At 39.0% G+C, this 13,763-nt stretch overlaps 1 protein-coding gene across 1 annotated transcript in view; it reads right to left on the reverse strand.

Annotated features, from left to right (window-relative positions):
* Positions 1–1,015: 1,015 nt before the first annotated feature.
* Positions 1,016–13,763, reverse strand: part of MSH2 (mutS homolog 2) — an 80,851-nt gene continuing 68,103 nt past the window's right edge. The window contains exons 12-16 of the mRNA XM_047782130.1: positions 11,071–11,316; positions 9,292–9,496; positions 6,890–7,137; positions 4,593–4,768; positions 1,016–1,479 (exon numbers count right to left, since the gene is read on the reverse strand). Coding sequence (XP_047638086.1) covers positions 1,309–1,479; positions 4,593–4,768; positions 6,890–7,137; positions 9,292–9,496; positions 11,071–11,316 — 1,046 coding nt within the window. The 3' untranslated portion in view covers positions 1,016–1,308. The remainder of the gene's footprint in view (positions 1,480–4,592; positions 4,769–6,889; positions 7,138–9,291; positions 9,497–11,070; positions 11,317–13,763) is intronic.

Raw genomic sequence — 13,763 nt, forward strand, 5'->3', positions numbered from 1 at the left:
GGAGCGGCCCAAGAAATAGCCATAGCAACAACAACAACAACAAAAGACAAAAAGAGAAAAAAAATTTAAAAAAGAATAAAAAAAAAAAAAAGAAAAAAGAAATCTCTCCTGGGAGTTCCCGTCGTGGCGCAGTGGTTAACGAATCTGACTAGGAACCATGAGGTTGCGGGTTCGATCCCTGCCCTTGCTCAGTGGGTTAATGATCCGGCGTTGCCATGAGCTGTGGTGTAGGTTGCAGACGCGGCTCGGATCCCGAGTTGCTGTGGCTCTGGCGTAGGCCAGTGGCTACAGCTCCGACTGGACCCCTAGCCTGGGAACCTCCATATGCCGCGGGAGCGGCCCAAAGAAATAGCAAAAAGACAAAATAAATAAATAAATAAATAAAATGCTGATTATAAAAAAAAAAAGAAATCTCTCCTGAAGTTAATTTCATATTTCCTAAATATTCATAAAATTTCTCCTGTATTGTTTTCTAAAGAACACTAAAAAAAGTTGGTAGTGTTGCTTTGTACATTTAGGTAAAAAATTCACTGGATTTTTATATGACAGGGGAATAGGGGTCCAATTTCATTTTGTTCCTATATAAATACCCTATCATCTAATCACCATTTATTAAAAGATTGTCTTTTTCTTCTCATGTTCAGCAGGATCAGCCATTAAACTCTTAACCTCTCCACCTAGAAAAATAAAAGTAGACTTAATCAAGGTTCCCAATCTGAAAAATTTTGTTAAAATCCAGATTTCTAAGTCTCATCACAGACCGGGGATGGGAGACTGGCAGCTGGGGTGGAGGATCACACTAGGACTCTGGATTTTATCATAAGTTCCTTAGCTAATGCATATGCAGCCAACGTGGCTCCTGCCAACAGATGGACACTGGGGAAATGATTTCCATGGTTCCTTCTAGCTTTAAGATCCCTTTCTTTCCCACAAAACCTCTGAGCTACTTGTTTCCACAGCATTTGGGAGTTAAGTACATATTAAAGTCCTATTACAAAGAAATAGAATACATATCAAATATTAAAACACTACATGATTTTATTTATAAAATCCAGCATACCGTCTAATATTGCCCATGTCCATTTAAGTATTCCTCATTACAGCTTTAATTTCTCAAAATAAAGTTCTTTGAAAATATACTCAGGTAGAGCAAAGTATAGAGCAAAGTATACTAAATATTTTATTGCCTTGATATCCCATTAGCATCAACTGCCAACACTATAGAAAAAGGGTTAATATAAAACAATACAAAAGCATTACAAGACAAGAGCTTATCAATATTATCTTCATTCCATTAAGGGCATTTTCTCACGTAGTAACCTTTATTCGTGAAATGATTTCATTTACGAAACTATTATTCTTTGCCATCACCTCAGCTTTCAGCTGTTTTAACTTCATTGTGATGTTTTCTTCTGACATTTCAGTAAAGGGCACTTGCTTCACCTTGGATACGAACTCCTGAATAATTTTTTCACCTTGCTGAAAAACACATGAACGTTCCATTAGTCTTTAAAATGACTTCTCTAAAAGTCACATTAAATAGTAATGAATTGTTTCATTAAATTTCAATCTAATATGCCACCCGATATTTAAACATTCTTGTGTGTGTGTGTGTCCTTTTAGGGCTGCACCCGCAGCATAGGGAGGTTCGCAGGCTAGGGGTCGAATCTGAGCTGCAGCTGCCGGCCTACACCGCAGTCACAGCAGAGCGGGATCCGAGCCGCGTCTGCAACCTACACCACAGCTCATGGCAACACCCGATCCTTTAACCCACTGAGTGAGGCCAGGGATCAAACCTGCAACCTCATGGTTCCTAGTCGGATACGTTTCCACTGTGCATGACAGGAACTCCTAAACATTCTTTAAATTTTAAGTGAGCGCCATCTAGAATTTACAGCAAAACCCTTAGCTGACCACATTTCATCATAGCAAGTCATCAAAAGGGTAGTCATAAAAATATTTTCAGCTGCTAATGACAAAGAGGCTGAATATTTTAGTAGTTCCCAAATCCCTCAGCACTTATAGATATATAAATAGCCTTCTGGGGGAAAAAAAGAACTCAAGGTTTACATATACTGTAAGATATAAACAGTCACTGGAAATTTAATACACACACACACACACAAGATGTTTCTTCTTTCTTTGTTTTACTGCCCTAGTTATTGCCATTCTAAAGAACATGATTATTACTTGCCATGTGACCCATGGGCAAATTCCTTAACACACATTCTTCCTCCGTAAAATGGGGACAATCATATTATCAACCACACAAGGGGCTGCTGTGAGATTAAAGAGTTATTACGTATAAAGTACTAAGACCAGTAACTGGCAAACGATGTAATGTTTATCCCTGCGTATGAAGCCGAACTGCACCAGGGAGCCAGTTGGTAATAAGTACCTTAAATGTCAAAGACAGATAATCCAAATGATAAGATAAAGAAAAAAATACATCTCTATTAAATAACAAGTGCCTTTTTTCAAATAAAAATAAAATCTAGATTAACATCGATAATCATGTGTTAAATGTCTCCTGCAGCTTAGAATTTTTTTCAAAATTCACTGAAATCAATATTGGAGTTCCTGCTGTGGTACACCAGGATCAGTGGTATCTTGGGAGGCAGGTTTGATCCTCAGCCTGGCAAAGTATGTTAAAGATCTGGTGTTGCTGCAGATCTTGCTTAGGTCACGACTGTGGCTTGGATCTGATCCCTGATCTGGGAACTCCGTATGCCACAGGGCAGCCAAAAATGGAAAAAAAAAAAATTCATTAGAATTAATACTATCAAAAGTATATGACTTTAGGAATTCCCTGGTGGACTAGCAGTTAAGGATCTGGGATTGTCACTGCCCATGGCATAGGCTCAGTCCTTGGCCTGGGAATGTCCGAATGCCATAGGAGCAGCAAAAAAACCAAAACAAAACAGAAAGTATATGATTTCCTCTAATCAAAAGCCAGGGATTATATAAAGAAGTCTAACCTTGGGAGTTCCCATCGTGGTACAGTGGAAACAAATCTGACTGGGAACCATGAGGTTGCAGGTTCGATCCCTGGCCTTGCTCAGTGGGTTAAGGATCCAGCATTGTTGTGAGCTATGATGTAGGTACAGACGTGGCTCGGATCTGGCGTTGCTGTGGCTCTGGTGGAGGCCAGCAGCTGTAGCTTCAATTAGACCCCTAGCCTGGGAACCTCCATGTGCTGCAAGTGCGGCCCTAAAAAGTCAAAAAGATCACACACACACACACACAAAAAGAGTTCCCGTCATGGCGCAGTGGTTAACGAATCCGACTAGGAACCATGAGGTTGCGGGTTCGGTCCCTGCCCTTGCTCAGTGGGTTAACGATCCGGCGTTGCCGTGAGCTGTGGTGTAGGTTGCAGACTCGGCTCGGATCCCGCGTTGCTGTGGCTGTGGCGTAGGCTGGTGGCTACAGCTCCGATTGGACGCCTAGCCTTGGAATCTCCATATGCCGCAGGAACGGCCCAAAGAAATAGCAAAGACAAAAAAAAAAAAAAAAAGTCTAACCTAATCCTGGGTCACTGATAGCTGTGGGGCTGACACAAATAAAGACCACTTCATATCCAGGAAAGCAATATACTTAAAACTATTAGAGGTCATAAAACATTCCTGAAAACAAATTTATCATTTCTCCTGCTTGTATAGGTACAACAGATACAACCTTATCTTTTAAGCTCAAAAGCTTAAAAGATATTACTGTAACATCGTCTATCCTTCAAATAAGAACAAAAAATTCACTGAGTAAAAGCTAAACATGTGACATTATGCATAACCTCAGTAAACGCTACCAGGACCCAGAAGTGAATTAAGATTCTTTCATTGTTAATTACCGAAAAGTATATCCTTTAATTTTTAAAAAAATACACTGGGCATATGCTTATACCTTTTTGTGTGAATGCCTAAATTTCACTCACCACTCAGAAGGCCCAAGTTAAGATCCACTTCTCCCACAAAGATTTGTGCCCACAGAGATTTGTCCTGAGTAAACATGTGTCATATTCTCTAGGACATGTTCCACATTACTACCTCCCTGCCTGGTTTCTGAACAACTGGAGGGCAGGAACTACGTCCACTCCTTTATCATCTTAACTAAGCACCGAGTAAAGACGAAACTTAACTGGACTTGCCCTATTTGTTTATAAGTAATCAGAGATGTACACAGACCTCTACAATGCCTTTAAACTAAGTATTGTAAGCCTACACTAATATTCCTATCCCCCTACGTTTAAAATCTAGTACTTGAAATGCTATCTTTCAATCGTGCAAATATTTGTAGTGGTAAAACCAAAATGAGAGATGGATTTTTTGCCATGCAAAGAAATCTAAGTGGAAGCCAATGATGCATGATCAGTAAGTAAACATAAGAATCACATAGGGTCCTACTGTACAGCACAGGAAACTATATCCAATCTCTTGGGATAGAACATGACGAGAAAAAGAATGTGTGTATATATGTATGACTGGCTCACCATGCTGTACAGCAGAAACTGGCACAACAGTGTAAATCAACTATAATAACTAAAAAAAAAAAAAAAAGAATCATAAAGGGAAAAAACCTACAAAAATAATCTGACCAACCTCTCTTTCCAGATAGCATCTCTTTGCCGCTGGTTCCATTTCATCACGCTCCTGTGGTGCCCCAATATTCTGAAACTCCTCTAGTTCCAGGGCTTTTTGTTTAGCACACTCTATTACATGCCTGGGGAAATTAGCAAGCTCGGCAACGTGAATCCCAAAACTTTGATCACAGACACCTACAAGAAATTTGGGAAGTGTGAGGGGCAGGATAGGAAGACATAGCAATTTATGTAAGTGGAGCTTATCTTTCTCACTTTGTCATTAGGAAACTTAATTTGGTATTGTTTCAAATACATCAGCCAAATGTTTCAGAGTAACTTAGATAAAGGAATTTTAATTAAGCCTCCAATGAAAAGTGATTATGACTTGGCACAAATGCTCTATTTTATCCTTGACAAACGTAGCAGGAAAAATAAAAACAGCAGAGAAAAGACTTGATAGATATTCCTCAAAGGCCTAGGCAAATACCTGAATTTCAAGAAATATTAATCAATGCAGCACCTCTAAGTTTTTCTCATTTCGTGAAGGAGGAACTAACACACTATGGATAAAAAGGTAAATGTTAAGTGTCACTAACTAGGAGGAGAATTTAATTCAAAATATATTTCAAATGACAATAAAACTTCTGATCCAAATATATTCTAGTAGGAGTTCTTCTCATGGCTCAGCATAAATGAATTTGACTAGCATCCACGAGGACAACACAGGTTCAATCCCTGGCCTCGCTCAGTGGGTTAAGGAGCCAGCATTGCCGTGAGCTGTGTTGCAAGTCGCAGACGAGGCTCAGATCTGGTGTTGCTGTGGCTCTAGCGGAGGCCGGTGGCTACAGCTCCGATTAGACCCCTAGCATGGGGATTTCAAATGCCGCAGGTGCAGCCCTAAAACGATAAAAAACACAACAAAATATATTCTAGTAGATTTAGAGACTAGGTAGGTAATTTTCATGCCCATTTGCAGAGAAGAACTGACTTAAGACATTCCTAATGAATGCTTAACAAAAGTGATGCTCGAAGAGTTATCATGGAGCTCCCATTTCTGCCTCAACTGTCAATTTTCTTTTGGCCTAGTTATATATACTCTGCATTCTGGAGCTGGATATTTTGCACAACTTAGAGAAACAAACAAAAAAGCAGCAAATGTTTGGTAAACAGCCATGGTGAAGGCTGAACCTATTCCTGTCTTCTCCAAACTTTATCTGGTCTTGTTAAATATTCTGAACCCATCTCTTTATCACAAAAAAAAACTTTTAAAAAGCAAAACCTCAACTTCATGCTAAATACCAGGTCCAACTAAGACTATCTCTATTCTCTATCAAGCACAATAATGCAAAGAGTAACTCAAAAAGATTTCTATGAAGCATAAGCAACAAAGAATCAAAAATAGTATTTCAGTTATATGCACCAATGCAGAAAAATGTGTTCATGGAAAATCAGAAAGCCTTCCAAAAAAGCTATTCTGATGATTGGTGAAATGTTAAAGCAATAAAAACCTTATAGTGTGTTCATCTCATCAACTCAGTCATCTGATTAGCTGCTAGACCCACTAATGACAAACTCTTCTCAAAGGATGAAAATACCAACAAATAAGTCATTTCCTACCCTGCAACTACTAACAATTTCAAGATTTCTGGAAACCCCAGCTTTAAGTCAACCTGTTTATATAATACTTAAAAAGATAATCAGATTATTTCAATCTACTGGAGTTCCCGTTGTGGCTCAGCAGTTAACGAACCCAACAAGCATCCATGAGGATGTAGGTTCCATCCCTGGCCTTGCTCAGTGGGTTAAAGATCTGGCATTGCTGTGAGATGTGGTGTAGGTCACACACGCAGCTCGGATCCCACGTTGCTGTGGCTGTGGTGTAGGCCGGCGGCTACAGCTCTGATTCAACCCCTAGCTTGGGAACTCCATATGCTGCGGGTGCGGCCCTAAAAAGACAAAAAAAAATTTGCTAAACAGTAGCAGTTGGAGCCCTAGTAGGTCAAAGCTTATTACCCAGTAGTTACTACCTAGTAGCTAATTTGACAAGAAAACAAGCTGCCATGGAGGGAGTACAGCATCCTTGTGATGATGCTCAAGAGTAGATTATTCTTTGTGCAACTGTTTTGAAATGAGTGGTTCTACTATGAGACAAAGAAATATAGATAATATACCATGTCCCTGTCCCTAGACTAAATTAAGAGGTAAGTGTGTTGTGTCAAAGCATCAGTAATTCATCCTAATGTAGACTAAGACAGTTACTAATGAGTCCAAGGATAGGAACACTGAATTTACATCACACCAGTGGTACGCACTCACCTTTCTTCACCTGATAAAGCATAGTTAAGGTCTCCTCAGTAGTTAGTGCTGTGACATGTAGATTATTAACAGTTGGTATCTGATTGGCTAAGGCAGTAAGTTCATGAAAATGGGTTGCAAACATGCAAAAAGCACCGATCTTTGTTGCAATGTACTCTGATATAGCCCACGCTAACCCAAATCCATCATAGGTAGAGGTTCCTCTTCCCAATTCATCTATGATTATTAAAGAATCTTTGGTTGCAGACCTGAAACACATAATTACATGAACTTTTCCCATGACACAGTATGTGTTAATGCAAAAAACAAAATTAAAGCAATACAATGAGAAAAATGTGCCACAAATGTAACAAATTATCTTTTTTTTTTTGGCCATGCGCATGGGATGTGGAAGTTCCCAGGCCACTGACTGAACCAGAGCCACAGCAGTGACAGCGCCAGATTCTTAACCTGCTTAGTCACAAGGAAACTTCCAGATTATCTTTTTTTTTTTCCCCTGTTCAGCCATACCTGTGGAATATGGGACATTACCAGACTAAGGATCAAATAGGGGCTACAGCTGCCGGCCTACACCACAGCCACAGCAACACCAGATCTGAGCTGTGTTTGCAATCTACACCACAGCTCACAGCAATGTTGGATCCTTAACCCACTGAGCAAGGCCAGGGATCAAGCCCACATCCTCATGGATACTATGTCGGGTTCTTAACCTGCTGAACCACAAGGGGAACTCCCCAGATTATCTTAATATACACAAAAATTCAACAAAGTCACCGAAAAGCACTAGAACTTCAACTAGGAAAATGGGCATTAAAAAAAAAAGTTCCCATTGTGGCTCCGCAGTAACAAACCCAACCAGTATTCATGAGGACAGGGAGGGGCTCAATTCCTGGCCCCACTCAGTGGGTTAAGGATCTGGCATTGCCATGAGCTGCGGTGTAAGTCGCAGATGTGGCTTGGGTCTGGTGGTGGTGTGGGCTGTGGGTCAGCAGTTGTAGCTCCAATTTGACCCCTAGCCTGGGAACCTCCATATGCTGTGGGTGCAGCCCTAAAGACCAAAAAAAAAAAAAAAGAAAGAAAGAAAGAAAGAAAAAAAAATGGCCATGGACACGAACAAAGAATTGACATCATCAGAAACAAATGGTGAATAAATATTTTTTAAATTACCAATCACACTAATTATGATCTAAGAATTTTCAACTAAGGCAGCTATGATTCATTTCTTGACAATCAAAAAATAATAATAATACCACATGAAGATGGGACAAGAGTGTGGTGATATGAACACTTGCATACATGGCTGGTGGGCGTGTAAATCTGGGTGCCTGCCACAGCCCTACCAGTAGTAGGTGTTAGCACCTTCTTTTCTCTTTAACCAAATGTAAGCGGAGAGAAAGTTTTCTTTTAATTAGAGAATCTGATAGTTCTTCATGTGCTTATTGGTCATTCCTTTCTTTCTCTATAAAATGCCACTGGCACCTTTTGCTTATTTAATCTTTTAGGTTGTGGATATTAATTTGTTGACTAATTACTATACTAAAAACATGTGTATTGGTTTTATAATTCCCCAAATAATAATCAACACATAATTTTCTAAGGATGTTCTATATACAGAGTACTTTAGAAGACTCCAAGAAACAGAAGGCAGTGCCTCCCTGTCTTCAAGGAAGCTCCTAAAAAAATGAAGCAAAGACAAGAGATTTCATAATCTGTAAAATAAAAGCTAATAAATTATAGGCAGTCTAAGAATTCAAAGAAACCCACGACCTTAGGCTCACATAACAAGGAAAGTCATCAGAGAAGTAGAATTTCCGTCATTAAGGACCTATAAAGATTAGAAAGGACTTGGGTAAAAGGGCAAAAGAGGACCATTCCAGATAGTGTGAACAGCATAAGCAAAAGTATGGGTGTGGGGGGATTTAAAGGTAAACAATTACTAGAAACCTTAAGAAGACAACTTAAAAAAAAAAATCAAAGAAGTCTTCCACAACTATCATCAATCACCCTTTCAAGATTAAAGTGCATAAAGGGGAGTTCCCATTGTGGCTCAGAGGGTTAAGAACCCAACATACTGTATATGAGGATGTGGGTTCAATCCCTGGCCTCACTCAGTGGGTTAAGGAGCCAGCACTGCCGCAAACTGCAGTGTAGGTCATGGATGCAGCTTGGATCTGGGGTTGCGCTGGCAGCTGCAGCTCTAATTCAACCCCTACCCCTGGGAACTTCCATATGCCTCAGGTGTGGCAATTAACAGAAAAAAATAAAAAAGTGCATAAAGCTCACAGAAAAATGATTAACCTAGATAAAAGATCATAGACGCTTTATAGATAAACCTGCAGATTTACTTCTCACAGGACAGGGCCATCCATTTCCACTTTTAGGAGACTAGGAATTGCACTCACCTGAGAATAGAAGCAGTCTCTAACATTTCAGCCATGAATGTGGAGACTCCTTTCAGTTGGCTGTCACCAGCCCCTACCCGGGCCAAGATGCAGTCCACAATGGACACTTCTGCTGATTCACATGGCACAAAACACCCAATTTGGGCCATAAGAACTACTACCCCAGTCTGGCGAATATATGTTGATTTACCTCCCATATTGGGACCTATAAAATAAATTATACCAACAAGTCAAGAGTGTTAACTCATTGTTGCTACTAATAAGTTGACTATTAGTCCTAAATTGCACATTACTGACTCACTACCTGGATCAAGTGATACGGTATGCAAGAAAGCAGACCACAGCTGCCCAAAGGCATCGACACCACTCCCTGAAACAATATTTTCTCTTCAGACAAGCCTATGCTAGGCCCTTCATCAAGAGAACCCATGAAAAATGTATCTTACCTACAATTTGACTATGATCTAGAAAGACCATATAGACATTTCCCCACAACTCACAAAGCTGCCTGTAGGATAATTATAACATTTAGAAAAGTAGTACAGGGCCTATATGATGAATTAACTAAACACTGTAATTCTTTTTTTTTCCTTTTTTTTGTCTTTTTATGACCACACCCACAAATATGAAGATTCCCAGGCTACGGGTCCAATGGGAACTGTAGCCACCAGCTTATGCCACAGTCACAGCAATGCTGGGTCCGGGCCACGTCTGCAACCTACACCACGGCTCACGGCAATGCTGGATCCTCAATCCACTGAGAAGGCCAGGGATCAAACCCTCATCCTTATGGATGCAAGGCGGGTTCGTTAATCGATGGGCCACAATGGTAACTCCCTAAACACTATAATTCAATTAATAAATGGATCTATCAGCGAATGGATCAGTATGATCATATATTCCAAATCAAGTAAACTCCACACTAAAACCCAAAACCACGACTCTACATTTGGAAAATGTACAATTTACCAATTAGTATGAACCTGAAAATCTGGGGAAATAAAATATAATCATTATTTCCCAAATATATTTGCTGAAATACTCCCACCACTCCCAACCCCAACACTTTTCTTTTCTAGCATCTGGTTAAGATCTCTCAAGACACTTTTAGTTTGAGACACGCTACATTAGCCTATAAGCAAGTCTACTTTTTTCCTGCTTCCTACATCTTTAAAAGAGTTGCTACCCTGAGGCCATTCCACTAGCTAATTCTGCTTGATGTTCAATGACCTCACTGTTGAAAGGTCTAGTCCAAGGGTGAGTTTTGAGAATGAAGATGTTCAGTTTTAAATGTGCTGAACTCCTGCAACACTGGTTTCATTCTGTTCATTCACTGTTCATTAATTCGTTCATTCATATATTATTAATATATTACTAACTAGCATGAATAGCATTCTTTTTCTAACAGCAAGGACCAGGATTTTCTTCATCAACTTAAAATATATTTTCACTCCAGGAGTTCCCAATGTGGCTCAGTGGGTTGAGGAACCAACATTGTCTCCATGTGGATGTGGGTTCAATCCCTGGCCTCACTCAGTGGGTTAAGGATCTGGAGTTGCTGCAAGCTACAGAATAGGTCGAAGATGTGGCTCCTATCTGGTGCTGGCGTGGCTGTGGCACAGCCCTCAGCTGTGGCTCTGATTCATCCCCTAGGCTAGGAACTTCTATGTGGCCCAGGTAGAGGTAAAAAAAGCAAAAAGAAAAAATACATACACACAAACACATAATTCCATTTCAACATAAAATACCCCTCGAAAGCCCATAAACTAGGTTTTTTACCAGTAATTATGTGGAACATCTGCTTATCTTTTTCAAAGTGAACATCATTAGGAATAAATGCAACTTCATCTTGAACTTCAACACAAGCATGTCTGGATGCTTTCAATGTAATTCTCCCTTGTCCTTTCTCCAAAATGACCGGCCGCACATATGGGACAGGTGCTCCATTTGACACATGAGCAAAGCTGACAACGGCATCTAGCTGAGCCAACACATCATTGAGTGTCTGCATCGGTTCTACATAGCCTGTATAAAAACAAAATGTTCATAGGAATACTGAATGAGAAAAAAATAAGTGTGTGTGTGAGTGTGTGTGTGTATACATATATATATATATATATATATATACATAAAATATTTTTAAAATATATAAGCAGCTATAAGAATGAATTTAACACTCTCCCATTTGAGAATTCCAAATCCATTTCCAAACTTATATAATTGAAAAAAATTAACACAGGTTTGCCACAACTAAACTTGAACGGAACACCTAAAACAACATGAGGTTAAAAATATGCTGTCACATCTCCCCATGGTATCTACAAACAGATTTTAGAACTTGAGTGTGATGCCCTCCTTTCCAAAACTCATTAAGATATAAAAACCCATAGCTGCTTATATAAAGAAATTAGGTAGAGGTTTTAAAAACCAAACCAAACCAAACCGAAAAAACCTACAATAAAACTAAATAAGAAAAAGCTTTAATGGAAAAACTTTCATGATATATCAATAAGGTGAAAAAAGCAAGGTGCAGTGATATCTGAAGTGCACTTATAAATTTTAAGAGTCGGAAACCAGGATGGCATTTCACAATTATCATAAGAAACCTGCAAACACCAGGTTATAAGATATAATGTGACTGGCAAGATTGCTACTTGAATTTTTTTTCTAGGCAGTTAAATTTTAGCATAAATTTAGATCTATAATTGTCACTTAAAACATTTTCAACAAGATTCCACTCTGCTAGAGCAGTCAAACTAAAAGCTTTTACATACACTAAACAGTTCCTGACATGTGCTAGGCAAAGCATGATTAGGTAATAAAAATGATCAAGTTCTTCAGGAGAGATTCTAAAATTTTAATAGGCTGGAGGGGTTGGTGTAACAGACACATGCGTCGTGTGGAACTATCACATGGACATCAATGTGTCAGAAGCTTCAAGAGACAGTCAAGATAACAGTGTTTAATTTTAGAAAAATACAACATTATGAGTTTAATCAAATGGCAAGAAATTTGACTCATCATTGATTCCCTTGTTCCCCATAAAAGAGATTTTCTGAAAATAAAAATGAACTTAATAGCCAAAAACAAATAATTCTTACTGTTTCACCACTTTTAAATTCATTCCTATTTATATATCTATTAAAAAAGGGGGGAGGGGGAGGGAGTTCCCGTTGTGGCTCAGTGGTTAACGAATCCGACTAGGAACTATGAGGCTGCAGGTTCAGTCCCTGGCCTTGCTCAGTGGGTTAACGATCCGGCGTTGCCGTGAGCTGTGGTGCAGGTCATAGATACGGCTCAGATCCTGCGTTGCTGTGGCTCTGGCATAGGCCAGCGGCTACAGCTCCAATTAGACCCCCTAGCCTGGGACCCTCCATATGCCGCGGGAGTGGCCCAAGAAAAATGGCAAAAAGACAAAAATAAATAAATAAATAAATAAATAAATAAGGGGGGAGGGGGAGAGTTCACATTACCGTATCCTGTAGCAACAGGAACCTGTGAGAATTACTTAAATACTAGTGGAAGATTTACTAAAGTTACTTTTAACTTATAAAATCTCTAACATACCAACAAAGAATAGGTTTATAATAATGATAATAATAAAAAAGAAAACCAAAAGCCTCTTAACCAAGAGTCTATACTTGGTATCTCACATCGCCTTGCACTCAAGAGCATCACCTTTTCTGATTAAACAGCAAGACAGAAAACTACAAAAAATAGCCCATTACATTTTTAATAAAGGTAGTTTATAATGTATATATTAGACTAAGAAGAAGTTTCATTTAAATTCAAGATGACTCCAAACACAAAACCTTCCATTTAAATGTTGAAGTCTAGCAGCTTTCACCTACTAGGGGCTTAAGCCATGAATAAGTACTTAGTGTTATTTTTGAGAGAAATTCTCAGGTTGGATATGTAGTGTTGTCCTTAAAAATGCAGTCTAGGTTCAGGAACATAATTCAACTAGAAAATTACCACGCTATAGCTGTCTGATACAACCAAGCAAAAATGTAATCTTTACAAATCTCATTCATCTCAACACAAATATACTTTAAAAGTTTTATGTTTCTAATTTACTAGAAAAATTCATAATTGTAAAACAATTTACAGAATTATGTGTTGTCCCTTCAATTATAAGACAAATCATCTCTAATAGTGCCCTCTAAAATAGACTCTGGAAATCTATAAAAAGGCACATAGCATCGAAAAAGGCTTGCTTCCTATGTAATTTCTATTTGCTTTTCAGTAGTATTTACTTCTATAACCTAGAGCATGAGCCCAGGGGTAATCTAAGCTATCAGTGCCTTATAACCCTTGGTGTTTCTTTTCCTTGTTACAGCTACAGAAAGTTTTGTGCTTTTCTGCATGTCTTTGTTTTTCAGAATATTCCCATTCCTTGGACTGCACGAGCTCATCTTTCTAGGTTCAGGAGTAATTTTCCAGTTAATTTTCCTACCACAACACAGCACACA

This window comes from Phacochoerus africanus, chromosome 5, assembly GCF_016906955.1.
Source record: "Phacochoerus africanus isolate WHEZ1 chromosome 5, ROS_Pafr_v1, whole genome shotgun sequence".
In the NCBI taxonomy this organism is placed as follows: domain Eukaryota; kingdom Metazoa; phylum Chordata; class Mammalia; order Artiodactyla; family Suidae; genus Phacochoerus; species Phacochoerus africanus.